At 42.3% G+C, this 14,971-nt stretch overlaps 2 protein-coding genes and 2 non-coding genes across 6 annotated transcripts in view; 1 reads left to right on the forward strand and 3 right to left on the reverse strand.

Moving 5' to 3' along the window:
* Positions 1-1,512: 1,512 nt before the first annotated feature.
* On the reverse strand, positions 1,513-7,534 carry rpl18a (ribosomal protein L18a). The gene is made up of 5 exons (XM_063216801.1): positions 7,424-7,534; positions 6,340-6,519; positions 5,219-5,348; positions 2,546-2,655; positions 1,513-1,660 (listed from the first exon to the last, which is right to left on the reverse strand). Exons 1-5 carry the CDS (start codon positions 7,439-7,441, stop codon positions 1,568-1,570), a joined length of 531 nt encoding a protein of 176 aa, XP_063072871.1. The 5' UTR covers positions 7,442-7,534; the 3' UTR covers positions 1,513-1,567.
* Positions 3,089-3,222, reverse strand: LOC134464875 (small nucleolar RNA SNORA68). The gene has a single exon (XR_010038080.1). It is a non-coding gene; the product is annotated as a small nucleolar RNA SNORA68 (small nucleolar RNA).
* Positions 6,617-6,747, reverse strand: LOC134464874 (small nucleolar RNA SNORA68). Its single transcript, XR_010038079.1, has one exon. It is a non-coding gene; the product is annotated as a small nucleolar RNA SNORA68 (small nucleolar RNA).
* A 454-nt stretch (positions 7,535-7,988) lies between the features above and the next one.
* xpot (exportin, tRNA (nuclear export receptor for tRNAs)) overlaps positions 7,989-14,971 on the forward strand; it is a 28,565-nt gene continuing 21,582 nt past the window's right edge. For 2 of the 3 annotated variants that reach the window (XM_063216802.1, XM_063216805.1), the window contains exons 1-5: positions 7,989-8,163; positions 9,486-9,639; positions 11,905-11,987; positions 12,603-12,659; positions 13,794-13,863. In XM_063216802.1, coding sequence (XP_063072872.1) covers positions 9,553-9,639; positions 11,905-11,987; positions 12,603-12,659; positions 13,794-13,863 — 297 coding nt within the window. In that variant the 5' untranslated portion in view covers positions 7,989-8,163; positions 9,486-9,552. Of the gene's footprint in view, positions 8,199-9,485; positions 9,640-11,904; positions 11,988-12,602; positions 12,660-13,793; positions 13,864-14,971 lie in introns of all 3 variants that reach the window. The other variant, XM_063216804.1, reaches the window with a different exon arrangement.

Raw genomic sequence — 14,971 nt, forward strand, 5'->3', positions numbered from 1 at the left:
ACACGTAATGTGGACCAACTCAATATCCCACCCCTGATATGGGCATGCTGGCATTGATGTTGCATCCCCATTGTCAGGTTTTGCTGTGTGCAAGCAGAAAAACATCTTCACTAACAAAAACCTAGCACAGTGCATTAGCACCATTGGCACTGTAACAAATGTAATTTGACATGAAGTTCATTTACCAATCCCAGTAGTGTCAGATTTATTCTATGCTGTATTGTACTTTTACAGTACCCAAGAATAGACATCGCATCACCACACTTTCCCCTCATCAGGAGGTGCCCACTAACATTGCATTTCCCATCTAGTGATAAACAGGACTCTAAAATGAACACCAGTCAACCGACCAAATGCTGGTGAAATTTCAGTTTGGCTGGTAGAAAAGAACTTACTACTGTACCCACTTTGACCCATTAGGTAAAATTAGGATCTACTAGCCATTTTGCTGGGTGATTAAAGGGATGTGGCACTATTTTGGGGCTTACAGTTAAAATCGTTGGCCAGAGTTAATAAAGGTGGTTAAGTGTCTTATTTTTCATGTATCGTGTCATTTTTCATGTAGCCATTGTCTTGCTTTAAGAAAAGTTAAAAGAGGGAGTATGTCGCTAAACTAGGGAAAGTCAATGGATCCGTGTAGCATGCTACAGTGATCCATTGACTTTCACTAGCTTAGCTACATACTCCCTCTTTTAACTTGTCGTAAAGCAAGACAACTCTTAACATGAAAAATAAGACACTTTACCACCTTTATAAACCCCAGCCAACGATTTTAACTGTATCCTTGCCAACTCCTAGCTGCCAAGACGTCATAGTGTCCCAGCCGCCGCAGCGCCCTTACTACTCGCAATCCAGCCCTGGCAGGGGGCTCCCCTAGGTGGCCGCTGGTCTCTGCCTGAGGTTTCTTCCTGACTACAGGGGGTCTTTTTTCTCAGACCTCAATGAGCTTTTTTTCCCCCTCACAAACTATGAATCAAGCGAAAGGGAGTTTTTCCTCACCCCTGATGCCACCAGGGGCCGCACCTGAGCGCCCAATCTCTGTGTGACTATCTATGACTTATGATAGGCCCAGCCACTATGGACCGTACACATCTAAGAATCCTGGTCCTAACCTACGTTGACCTTATGACTCTACATTCTCAGTCTATCTCTTCTTCCTCTGCCTTCCTGCTTTTTCTGCCTCTCCTCTATACCTCTCCTTTTAAATCTATCTCTCCTCTCCTTTTAAATCTATCTCTAACAATGTTTTTTCCCATTTGTTAAGCACTTTGAGTTACATGCCTTGTATGACACAGTGCTATACAAATACAATTATTATTATTATTATTATTAAGCCCCAAAAGTGCCATATCCCTTTTTTTTTTTTTTTTTTTAAAGTTAATTTAGAGCCCTGCTGATAAAACCCAAGTATTCCATGGTGCCAAAACCTTATTTTCAAGACTGAGTGTTTTGAAATACAGGAACAGAAAAAAAATCTTATTGTTAAAAAATAAAAATCCAACAAGTCTGTCGTTCTTTATAACTTTTTTTATTCCCCATTTCATATTGAAAAGTATCAATGTATGGTTTAGAAGAAGGTGTTTGGTCTCTTGGTGGTGAAGCGGGGTTTGTGCTGGCGACGGAGAACCCTGTGGGGCAGAGGGAACTTGATCTTGGAGTCCTGCAGAGGGAGGGCAGAGGGACACAATCAGTAAAAACATGGCAACATGCACAGATCAATTACACATACAAACACATGTCAACTGTTCTGAATGGAATTTAAAGGGGTTCTTTGAAAACTCTCAATGTCACCCTTAACTGAGCCATCACCTCAAAAACAAGGATAAATCAGTATCCATTTAGATAGATGGTAATTCATTACACCAGAGTTGGGCACCAGTTAGCCAGCTCAACGCCAGCTCATCTCAACTATTTCACATTTGGTGGAAAACATTTCACAGAATGGCAGCCAAGGAGGACTTGCACACCAGTTTCCAATCTATAAAATCAACATTTGGTTATCTTTCACTGAATGTCTTCAAGATTTCTTTTAGTTCTACACATTTCACACTGCACTTTAAGGGATACAGAAATAGAGATCAGACAGCCCAGCTTGAGGCCATGACAATGATGTTGCCAGTTCAAAACCGCCAGGTTCAAAGACTGATTTTCTTGAAATCTGGAAGAGGAACTTGGCCAGTTCTCTGGCGAGTATTGAAACTAGATCCGGCAACCGTCAGGCCAGTCCAGTGAGAGACCCGCTTAGGCAAAGATTTAGAAAGACCAGAACAGGGGTCTCAGTTGGGGGAAAAAAGTGTTTCTGCTATCCAGAATTAAAGCCAACTTGTACCAAGCTTGAGGGTAATATAATAGATAGGAATGCAATGGGACCAGGGTGGCCAGCAATCAAGAGACTGGTTTGGATCATGCTTAAAACTAATGAAAAAAGAAAAACGTAATTAAAAAGCAAGTTCCAACACTTCTCATTAGTCTCAAAAAGTATGGTATGTGCCTTATGGCAGCCAAAGAAGAGAGGGGGGAGAGAAGTGGTGAAAGTAAAACTCACGTGGAACTGCTTGATCGCAGGTCTGCGACACTTGTTGGCTGCGATCACCTGCACTTTCATGATCTGGATGGAGTGAGCACGAGCACGATGGCGGGCACCCATATCCCGGTCTGAGAGAGAGAGAGAAAGAGAGAGAGAAAGAGAGAGACAGACAGAGACAGAGAGAGAGAGAGAGAGAGAGAGAGAGAGAGAGAGAGAGAGAGAGAGAGAGAGAGACAGAGAACAATTAGGTTTTATACAGTGCAGTGCCAATTGCCAGTGACAACAACAAAAGGAACAGAATGCAATGCATACACAAGTGCTGACAATAAGACTGATTTCGACTTTTAGGATCCTGCTCTGCATGACTACTCAAGTTCGGTGCCAACATATTTTGGGTTTAAATGTGAATAATTCAACAGAAAACTGAAGATGGCAGACCAGCTCTGCCTTGTCTAATGCCCAAACACCCAAATGTTAGTTAAGACTTAGCGCTCTCCATTAGACCATGCTACGACTTCATTCTGGAAGCTCAAGCATATAACACACATTCTCACTAAACACAAGTGTCGGACCTTGAATTCACTTTCAGTTGCACGGCAGCATGTGAAAGGCGACAAGGTTCTGTTTCACTCTATGCACACATCTTATAAAGAACATTAATGGAACAGTAATGACCTTTGGGTTTTGTGTGCATTGGCGAGTTCAATTTACAGTAATTTTATATTACAATCAGGGCTCTAAATTAACACCCACAACTAGCCAAATGCTGGTGAAATATCAGTTTGACTGGTAGAAGAGGCTTACTTGCCACTTAGACCGCTTGTGTGTTTGGCTAGTAAGATTAACATCTACTAGCAATTTCGGCTATTGATGGAAAAAAGTTAATTAAATTTAGAACCCTGATTACAATCAACGTAGCATACTATGCCAACCACAGACATCATATATGAAGACTTCCCGTCATGCAAGTCGAACGTCCGCGCATGGCGGCCATGTTAGCGCAGCCTGCTGGCGCAACCAGTTGCAGTGAGTTTTTGGTGTTGTATACTCTTCAGATGGCCATAATTTCCCTCAAATGTATTTCGATTTTCGAAAGGGTTGATTTTTTACACAGTATAAAAAATTCCAAACAAAAGTATGTGTTGATATTGCATAGTGATGCATATTCACATTATTATTATTATATTATATTACATTATAATGTTCTTAGGTCTAAAATCATGTATAATATAATTCAGTAGGCTTATTCAGGTAATTAAATAGATCCCATAAACAAATGCACAAAGTATTTTTTTATATTTTCAGTAAAATAACAAATAAACGTTCACTTGTAGTCTACATTCTACTTTGGTTTCGACAGCTCCACCTTGTGTTCAAAACGAGTCGTGACGCTAAAGCCATCCAGATAGAATTAACTTGTTGCGCTGTAGGCTACATCTCTCTTCCAGTATGTCATCTCTGTCGTCTATAATTTGGTGAAATGAATATAGAGCTCGAAAGTGACGTCACTTCCCCCGATTTCATGGGACCTCAACGGCGTTTTTAGCCGAAAATCGTAGCATGTAATCCAATGGCGGTATTAAAATGATATTTCGATCCCCTTCGAGTTGTGCCACGAGCTCCATATATGTTGTTTCTGATATTTTTGCTTAATTTTTCGTACAAACCCCCAAACTTTTTAGAAAGCTGTGTTTCTTCACATTTTTCATGCCGACGGCCTCGGAACAAAACATTGATACTTCTGCATGAATAATCTTTATCTAGCCTCTTAAACAGCATATTTGTAGCCCAGCGCATATCATGACTGAGATCAGAAGATATTTACTCGCTACCATGCTGTTAGATGGTCAGCTTAGGTCCCGTGAAACGCGGAACTAAGGGGCGGGACTTTCGAGCTCTATATCCATGCAGTCAACGTAATGCACAGCAATGGTTAAAATGTGTATTAGCTGTAGGTCTATCTATTTTTTGGACAAATAGGTTAAGTGGGAAGCATAGGCCTATTACTCTCCAGGGCGTTTTACCCCAGTCTACACTTCAGTTTTAAGGAGCCCTACCATTTATAAACACGTGTAAATATTTCAGCGAAGCAACAGTATACATTTTTAAGTATCCCAACATTTCAACTCTTCAGTTTACTTCAGGTGTAACGGAGGGTCTGTGGAGAGTTTAGGCTGCGCTAATATGGCCGACCTGTGCGGACGTGCTTGAAATACGCGATGACGTATCTAGTCTTCATATATGATGTCTGTGATGCCAACAGTGAAAACCACACTTGTGACATTTAAGTTAGTGTTCGTGTCAGCTGAATAGTCGATACCTGGTTCACATAGCAAATTTCCTGCCATTTTGTTTTTTTTCTAACACAGATGATTGCATCCAATGCTCATTATTGTTAGTTGGTTTAAATCTGTAGCACTTGTCTTCTGTTGCATCTGTTTCCACCAGTCTAACCAGAAATGAACGGCTCTGCAAAGACGCAACTGCTCTTGAAGGAGGGGAAAAAAACCCTCACTACCCATTGACCGTGTAATCATTGAATTGGTGCACATCAAGACAATGAAGATGGCTTTGGCCAAAACATCCCATCATTACGCTGTCCCAGTTGATCATGTAAAATTTACAACAGTGTGGTGTTTCTCCACCAAATGCACATCAAAACACGCTGTTGGTAAAGGGCTGCAGACTTACAGCACTGAGTGACAGCCGCAGAGGTGGTCAGGTCCCTGTACTCTCTGTACATGTTGTGGGTTCCACTGCGGGAATCATAACGCAGCCAGATACCGAAGTTCTTCACCTTCAGGGGGGTTTTCTCATGGACCTGAAATGAAGAACATGCAAAACCATTAATTCATCACACTCATCCTCTTATTATATGGTTGTGACGTCATCGGTCGAATGCTCCATTCATTTCAACGGGGCTCCCCAACGTTCGCACGTCTGTCATTTTTCGATAACGGACGGGTTGGTCTATAACAGACCGCTGTCAATGGCAACAAGACTTTTCACTGCTAAAGCGACTTTTCAACAAGACTCTAATCAGCTGCTGTAATAGACAACACCTGTTGTCCTGGCTACCTAGCTGTTGCCTAGCGGTGTTCCACAACGACACTTTTGTTTTGCGCAGCAAAAATGTTTATCTTAACATTAAATAGGCCTAAAGAAATGTCCCCGCCATGTGTGAATCATTTAAGTATATCCATATAATAAGCGGGTTAACTTTCGGCGACTCGGTCGCTTTGTGGAATAGCAGCACTTCAGAGAGAACAAGACCCCTCCGCTCCGCGTCGGGGTCTAAAGATTCTCTCTGTCGTGCTGCTATTCCACGGTAGCGACCTTCTCGCCGAACGTTAACCCTTACATATTACACTTTGCAAAAACTTTCATCCAAAGCAACTTAGTTGGTACTGGTTACTGTCCCTGGAGCAATGTGAGACTAGATGCCGTGCTCAAAGGCACTTCAGCCATGGACATAGGCCGAGGTAAGGGTGGGATTCGAACATACAACCCTCTGCTCTTAACAGTGCACCGTGTGGTAAATGTCTGGTCCAGCTAAGAATTCACACAGCAACAACTTTCGTACATGGCCGCCCAATTCAAAGCCTGTGCATCATCAGTAAATTACATGTTTACATTACAATTAGCTGAAACTTTTATCCAAAGCGACTTAATTATTTAGATTGCTCGCTCAAGTGCATTTCAGCAATGGGGAAAGGAAGGGATTAGTAAGTGTGGGGATTGAACCTGCATCTCTCTGATCTGCAGTCTAAGCCCCTGATCATTACACCACTGCTCCTGCTCCATATACTCACCAGTCCACAGTAGACTGTCTCGCCGTTAGCCTTCTTCATCTTCCTCAGCTGAGAGACGAAGTACCAGAAGCGGGACTTGGCCACCACATGGTTAGGGGCGAAGATCCTCATGCGGTACAGGGGAGGGTTGGGTAGCTTGGCAGAGGGCAAGAGGCGCCCAATGACTTTGTATTCCCTAAGCTGCATATCAAAAGGCGGGGGGGAGAAGAGAGGAGAAAGGAAATGGTGTTAGATAGTTCTGGAGTTGTCGAATACACTAGAAATGAAATGTTTAAAAAAATGTAGAACCTTGAATTCACTTTCCAGAACACAACAGTATCCGAAAGGCGACAAGGTACATTTTCCTGTCAGCACACCATGCTGGATCGCATCATTTGTTTGATGCGACCTTTGGGTTTTGTGTGCTGCCAAAATACAGACGGATGCTCATCTCTACTGAATCAGCATCACTACTTAATTGACACGGTTAGATGTTTTCGCCTCATACTGGGCAGGACATCAACGTCAGGTAGGCTAACGTTGACATTAGACATGTACCTGAATGTCCCCCTATATTGATCCGCAAGCCAAATGCGGGTTCTGTTATATTCGCCAAGAAGACTAAATGAATTGACAATTGACATCAACTGGCATCAGTGATTATGAAAAAGATAGAATTCACTACTGCAGGCTAGCGACCGAATGCTACTTGCTAACGATAAAAAGGCCCATCTACGAACAACATGTGGCAGTCCACAGTTCTGATGTTGGCAAATAAAACCAGCGATGTTAGTCAAGACCAAACTGCGCGCAAAATGACACGACAGTACTAATAATACAGAAAATATTTACAAAATTCTACAGAAGATCAAGCACCGCCAGGACAAAAGTTTATCACAGCACCACATGGTTCATGCTACAAAACCGGGACGCCATATTAGAATCGTGGAAGGGCCAGAATTAAAACTCGTATTATGTACATCCTTAAGAAGGAACGGGTCAATACAAAACAATATAACGGTACAGCATATCTTTACGCATTGATTACAGCCTTAAACATTCGTTTAGAGACGCATTTTGAAGGGTTTTAACGAATTTTACATACTGTGCCAGACGCCTTCATGGTGTCTCGCGGAGACTGCCACTGTGAAAGAGGAAGTAGAAGGGCGGAGATTCGTGATGTCAAGCTTTCAGAGGAGGCGGTGCTGTATTTAGAGTTTTTTTTCCCCTGAATTGCGCCTACTGCTGGTTCATAAAAGAATAATTTTTAGTAAATATTGTTGAGGAGAGTTATTTAACATGATGCACTTTGTCATCACTAATGAGTGGCTCAGAGCTCTAATGTTGAAATGTCAGTTTTTAATATCGTCAGTCATATTATTGAGTATCGTCAGTCATGATTTGTAAATTCAAGAGTAGATAGAAGTTTGTAATATGAACATTGATCAATGTTTTCTGAACACACACACACACACACACGCGCGCGCACTCACACACGGCTCCTTCTCTATGGATAATGAAGTGAAAATCACTGGTCACGAGACATATAGTTATATTTACTACTATATAACTACTAAATATATAACAATACAACTTTTGGGAAAAATGCTATTTGATGCAACAGACAATCACTGGTGAAGTTCTTCCTGCGGTCGTGACCGAGGTAGCAGTGACGTTATTATTTCCGTTGAGCCAGGAGCCTGGTTGCCGACACGCCGCAATCCACTACTAGTGAAATTCGCTAAGCTGGACCGTGAACGTAACGTTAGTTGGATTTTGTGGAGAATTGTTTCTTGCTGTGATCCACGACTGAGGGGAGGATGATTCTGTGAAGTCGAATCTAAGGTATACACTCTTTGTAAGGCCTATGATGAAAATCGGTAAGGAATATTTGGACACTGTTAACTTTTCTCGGGTGGATTTTGGACACGATGTAAAAGGGAGAGGCGTGCTGATGGGCGAGAAAAGGTAATCGGTGCGTTGTGGCTAGCTGGCTAGTGAATTAGCGTCTGGTGTATTTACTAGCCAAACACACTAGTTAGTCGTCGCCTAGCGCAGAGGTTACAGCCACTTGATGTGATGTGTCAAGAAAGAACGGCCACGGAGCTGAACAATGTAATACTAGGTGAATGATTTGAGAGAAAACTGCACGCCATGCCACGTTATTGTGGAGTGGAGGCGCATGTGACACATAGGCATGTCGCTAGCATGAAATACATTAGCTAAAGCCAAGGCTAACTGATCAGCGGTAGCCTATGCCCAACTTTCTAAGGTACACAAGTAGATGTCCTGCGACAGAAAAGTGATTTTAACGTCCATACGCTGATTCGGACAGTGTGACCGGTGTTGTATGTTGCACACACCTCGTTTATTACGACCTTAGTGTGTGGTATCAGAGTGACATCTATTTGCTGGGACTGTTCTTCGATTGTCGGCTGGCTAGCCAGCCTGCCATCCCATTGGTGTTTTTGTAGAGGTAACGTCGCTGCCAAACTGTGTTGACGCTGCATTGCATCATGTGAATGAAGTGGCAACCGGTGTTGGTCTCCCCTTTCAACTCAATGCGACTGTGCCATCCATTGTTATGGTTTATCACTCGGCAGTGTCAAAGTCTTCGTGCTGATTATGTCGTTTTGGCCTCAGTCGGTGGAAAACAGTTTTTCTGAAAAGCCGAGGCTTTGTTTACTTAATCTCTTCTGTGAAATGACATGACAGTAACATGTTAGCCAACTGTCACTAGTAGAAGCAGATGCGTCTCTTTGGGTACTGGAAGCTATTTAATAGATGTTCCCTGCACTGCTGTTATGCTATTACCAAACATACCATGTGATGTCTTTAGTAAGTGCTATCCTGCTTTACTACAGGAAAATATGAGCTTGTCATCTACACACCTGTGGTAGCCTACGACAAAGCAAGATCGTTTATGAGTGAGGGAACTTTTTGACTGTTTTGACTGGACGTGGGTTCTCACTCACTTCATCACTGGAGTCACCAGAAGAGCCGACTACCCTTTTTTTGACAGGTGTCAAAGTCACCTTAACCTCTCTGTCCAGGGACCACCCCTCCCATTCTCACCCAGATGAGTCTGGATGTTTATACCAAAGTCTAAATTGTGTATGTGAATAGTGACATTCTATTATAAACATTCAATACCCTCTCTCCCCCAGATGAGTGTGATCTGCCTTTGGGTAGAGGAAACCAGGGAACCCGAGTTGAAGACTAGCTAACACACGGATGGCCTGCCAGTCTGCCCCCACCATCATGGACGAACAGGCGCTGCTGGGTTTGAATCCCAATGCAGAGGCTTGTTACCGCATGCGGGTAAGTCTTGGCTTTGTTTACATTGATGGTGGCAGCTTGTTTTTGTTCAGTAAACTGTTGTGTTCGATCGTGAAATGCATATTTTGTTAGTTGGTTGCATATGCGTTTGTTGACTCCACAGTCATCACCAGTGATGACATTCCGGCATCAACTCTTGTGCAAATAAATAAATGATTAATAAATCCGAAAATCATTTGACGTGAACTGAAGGTTCTTGGTATTGAATGTCAGCAGTGGACACATGCACACTCGTTGGGTGTCACTGACTGAGTAACAATGACTGGTCAACATGACAGTGGCCATACCAGTTTTCCAGCCTAGACAACAATGGTGGCTGAGCATGGGGGGTATTCCGAGCAAGATGGTTTAGTGACTAATCCAGTTAAGTTGATGCAGCAAGAGAAGATGACGAAGTAAGTGGTAACTAACCTAATAGGGGTGTTGAGACTTCATTCTTTGTTGGGGAAAAAAGTCAAAGGGCTCTTCAACTAGTATAAAACATTACCAGTATAATACTTTGTTTAATGTAGTTTAGTGTAAATATTATTTACAACTCGATCTGAGGTAACAATGGTGCACAAGTAGGTAAAGGACAACACCCTCTTTTAAAACTGCCTCCATCTGGTTAACTGTCAGCAGGTGCAATTTCTTATTCTACATTCGTTTACCCTCGGTTTAATGTAAGCTTAACTCCATTGATATTGCTTATGATCTGAAAAGAGTATCCTCCTTCTGGCTTTTCAATAAATTGCTCCCTGACTCAGTTTCTGTCAATCTCTGTGCTACGTGAATATGGCTGCGGCGGTACTTGTGTGACTGTAGATGAGGATGACACTGGCACTAAGCATCAGCTTTTGTTGCACTGTTTCGTGTTTGCCTATATTTCCAGTTAATACAATTTCAAAATTACATGAAATTTGCTGTCATTTGAGTGCAATGCTGAACATTGTTAACATTGACATGGCTTAAGCTTGAAAGCAGTTTGACCCGGTCTGATACCTGTGTCAGTTACTGATATACAGTTAGTCTGATTTTTTTTTTTTTTTTTTTGGCCTTTTTTGTGTTATTAATAATACTGTCCTCATCTCTTTGAGTTTGTTTTTAGATTAGTTTATTTTCACTGGAAAATAATTTTCATGCATTATAGCACAGCAGTAGGTACTTGTAATATGCAGAGATGACTCTCTGCATTTACGAAATTGCATTTATGCCTCCCCCCATGCAAGGTGGGCAACCCGTCAGTGGCGCCCCTGGGGAGCAGTGTGGCGGGACGATACCATGCTCAGGGTACCTCAGTCATGGAGGAGGTTGGCGGAGAGCACTGGTTTATTACTCCCCCCACCAACCTGTCGGGTCGGGTGTTGAACCGGCAATCTTTGGGCTACAAGTCTGACGCTCTAACCGCTTACCCATGGCGTTAAATCAAAAATCCATGTGGTGTCATGAGTACAAAAGTGAATTCAGTGTGTTGACAGCAAGGCCTCTCCACCAAGCTTGGTTTCTTTTGCAAGTTTGGCTACTAAAGTAAAAACCTTCATGAAGCCGGCTAGTAATATAAACTGTTTTGTTTTCAAAGCAGTCACCAGTGGTGTCGTGATGTTTGTGTGATGTCGTCCATGATGCTTTATGTGCGTTTTGCGTTCATTGCATCAAGTGGGATAGCCGTGGCCTAGTGGTTAGAGAGTTGGTCTTTCAATCTAGGGGTTGCCGGTTCGAATCCCCCCTGACCTCTCCCTTCATCTCCATCCATAGCTGAAGTGCCCTTGAGCAAGGCACCTAACCCCACATTGCTCCAGGGGCTGTAACCAATACCATGAAAAATAATAGTTGTACCAGTAAGTCGGTTTGAATAAATGCGTCAGCTAAGCGCAATGTAATGTAATGTAAAATGGGATGGCAAAACGCAAACATAATCTTAAACGCATAAAAATACGACGACGTAACACTGACATCACATAACACCTCTGATTAAGGCTGCAGAGGCAAAGTACTCAACATTTTCAGTTACAAAAAATCTTCACTTCTGTTGTTCTTTATAATTTATATTGCCTACTTCTTTGTTGGTAGCTTTTGTGTGAACATACAGTTTGGATTAATCAGGAATTAGTTGTGTGTGTGTGTTTGTGTGTTGCTGTAATGGGCCTCAGAATGTGTTATATTTCGTATGACTGCTGTTTTGGGTGACGTGTGCTCACCTTTCAAGCCTCCTGGAACTTGACTTGTGTAACCCAGCGGTGCCCTGCCTCCCTCTCTGCTCCCTCCCAGGCGCTGGCATACTTTGAGCAGCTGAAGGAGTCCCAAGATGCCTGGGAGGTCTGTGCTGAAGCTCTGGCTAAAGGCATTTACAGGTTGGCACTTGATTCCCCCCCCCCCCCCCCTCCTTTTTGGCTTTTTGTGCCTTTATTTACGATGGGATATAGGAAGGACAAGAAGGGAGTCGCTCACAGGAGCTGGATGCAATTCTGAGAGAATGTACTGTAAAAAGCTGAAAATAAAGAGAAGCCGATGACAAAGTGGGAGGGAGCCGGATTCGAACTCGGGTCCCCCATCGAATGTACATGGTGGTAAAACGCCTTAGCCAACTGAGTCACTACGCTTTTCTTGCGTTAGTCCCGGGCTAGTCGATTACTTGGGACTGTTACAGATGCACCTCAATGTGTTAAATATTGTGCGTGTAATAGTAGTAGTAGTGTTGGCATGTGTAGTGAACACCATGATGAAGGGAGTTATTATTGGACGACCTTGAGCATGCATCAGTCCCATCATCAGTAACAGCAGGTGCACATCCATAGAATGCTTAGATCCACACAATCACAAGTGGATCTACGTCCTCAGGTAGTAGTAGTGCATCAGAAAAAATAGTTATCTAACATTTTGTTCATTTAAATGAAATGGCTGTTTCACAATGAAGTAACTTGTTGAAATATCTGTCATCTTCTTTTGATTTTTTTTTCTGTCCATAGTGATGACCATGTGAAGTTCTTCTGCTTCCAAGTGTTGGAGCACCAGATCAAGTACAGGTGAGTACAAAACCCTTTACTGTTGAAATGAATAAACAAGTGAAGAAACTGGGAGGTATTCCAAGAACCTGGCTCAGTTGTAAGCCAGATTCAGTTAACCTTGTGGTCTTAAATCATCTAATAGAAGAGCCAAAATCCTCATTTCCTTAACCAAATCAGGGGCTGTTCACTCACGGAACTTCCTGTTAGCCACAATTGGCTAACCCTAACCACGGGACAGTGCAAAATGAATGGGTGTCAATGGAGTTTTTTTACCATTATAATTTTTGTGATTTTTTATAATTTTTTGTCCTGAAATATTAATATTAAGTTCGAAGCTAGAAATAATAAGACCCCATTTGAGTAGCGTTTCGATTATTTTGCGCCACTAGATTATTATATACTGGGTCACAAAGCTCAATTTTTATGGGGCCAAACCCATAAACATTAGCACGATGCTAGCGAGTACAGGTTGAAATCTTCTAACCAGCTGTAAAACTACACACCTGAACGATTTGTCAATACAGCCTATTGTTAAACAACAGTCATAGTGCTTACCAGGGATGTTTTGTTGATAATATTTGTGACTGGAAATGGCAGTAGCAATGTATTTAGCATGGGTTCCCCTTTCCATTCCATACATTTTCCCACATGAAGGACTGGCCTACGCTCGTTACTGCAGAATGCATGCAAAGCTAACTGGCTACAATGGGAACCAATGAGACTGAACCTTCTCCCCTGTGTTCTAATTTCTCTGACTAAATGACACCTGCGGTCGATCGATTGGCAGATTTACCACTTCCTGTTGGTTAATAGCTACCACGTCCTGTTGGTTAACACTGCAGCAGTTTTTTATTAAACAAGTGACCTTTCTGTGATCATTTATGACTAAAAATAATAATGATAAAAACATAAATTAAAAACGCTTTTATCACTGCATCTGTCTAACATGCTTGTTTTTAACAGACCTTTAGAAACTATACATTACACACTTTATATGGCCCATGGAGACGTTAATACTCGCCTGCATGAAAGGAAATGGCGATGCGGATAACTCACTCTAACGCTCTTAACAGGGCATGACTCTTGTTCCTGGAAAGAGTGTGTGTGTGTGTGTGTGTTTTGTTAATGTGTATTTTGTGCGTTTTGTCACAGGCATGAGGCTCTGACTGCAGTTCAGCAGCAGCTCATCAGGGAAACGCTGATGAAGTGGCTCCAGACACAGGTGTGTGTGTGTGTGTGTGTGTGTGTGTGTGTGTGTGTGTGTGTGTGTGTGGGCGTGCGTGTGCATGTGCGATTGTATGAATTTGCATGATTGTGTTATCTATAATAATAACAACCCTTAACAATGTGTTTGTGTATATTTTATGTGGATGTATTTGCAAACTTGTGTGTGTGTCATGTTGCTTTATGTGTGTTTGACTACTACTACTAGTAGACTACTACTACTTTGTACTACCTGCCATATACTGTATGTTCAGTATTTTCGATTTGCTATCTTTGTTCTGCATTGAAATGAATCAAATCCCCTAACCACAACTGCATGTTGTCTTCATTGCTAAGCAAAAATAAGCCATGCCCATATCAAGACAAGCCACTCTTTTTCCTCAGCTTTCTCTTTTTTGGATGGCATCTTCTAAACGCAATATAAGCTAATTTGATAGTCAGACTGTGTTTAGCCATATTCGGACAAGACTAGTTTAATGGATGAGAAATTTGGTCCCGTCCAAACACACCATGTCAGTAAAGATAGCGGAGTATGCCGGTGAACTTCGCCTTGAGTTTTACCACCTTTGAAACGGTCTGGAGAAATTACCCTCTGTAATACTAATCCCTTCCAAATGCTACTCTATGTAAAGATGTCTGGTTATCTGGATATCTAATCTCCTCCCCGGGCTTGCAAACATTACAGTCTTGCAGTAAGCAGTTAGTTTTGTTTTAGGGAGTTGTTCCAAGCTGTCAAAATCAGGCAGCTAGTCAAACGCATCCTCCAAATGAAAGGACAAGAAAACCTAAAACTTGTGCCGTCCAAATAGGGCTTTAGGCTTTCCCATCTGTAAATTTTAACTGTAAAGTACACTTTTAAAAAACTTTATTACCTTTTTTTTAAAAACTGTTTTATTTGTTTGTACCGGTCTTATCCTGTGCAGTTTTTGAGACGTATGGTGATACAAAGGGAAACTTTTTGAGCAATGTTGCTGAGCAATGGCATGATTGGCTCCTAATTTTCCCCACATAAAGAATAAGAAAATGGCCCTGCCGTGGCCTAACGGTAGGGCACTGGGTTCGATTCCGGCCCGTGCCATTTGCAGATCCTTCCCCGTCTCTCCCCA

The sequence above is a fragment of the Engraulis encrasicolus genome, chromosome 15 (assembly GCF_034702125.1).
Source record: "Engraulis encrasicolus isolate BLACKSEA-1 chromosome 15, IST_EnEncr_1.0, whole genome shotgun sequence".
In the NCBI taxonomy this organism is placed as follows: domain Eukaryota; kingdom Metazoa; phylum Chordata; class Actinopteri; order Clupeiformes; family Engraulidae; genus Engraulis; species Engraulis encrasicolus.

What these genes read in the sequence shown, in the direction of transcription:
- rpl18a (XM_063216801.1), bottom strand. An exon ending in AGACAGTCTACTGTGGACTG is followed by an intron (nt 5,349 to 6,339) that starts GTGAGTATATGG and finishes TCTTCATTTCAG; the next exon opens with GTCCATGAGAAAACCCCCCT. An exon ending in TGCGGCTGTCACTCAGTGCT is followed by an intron (nt 2,656 to 5,218) that starts GTAAGTCTGCAG and finishes TCTCTCTCTCAG; the next exon opens with ACCGGGATATGGGTGCCCGC.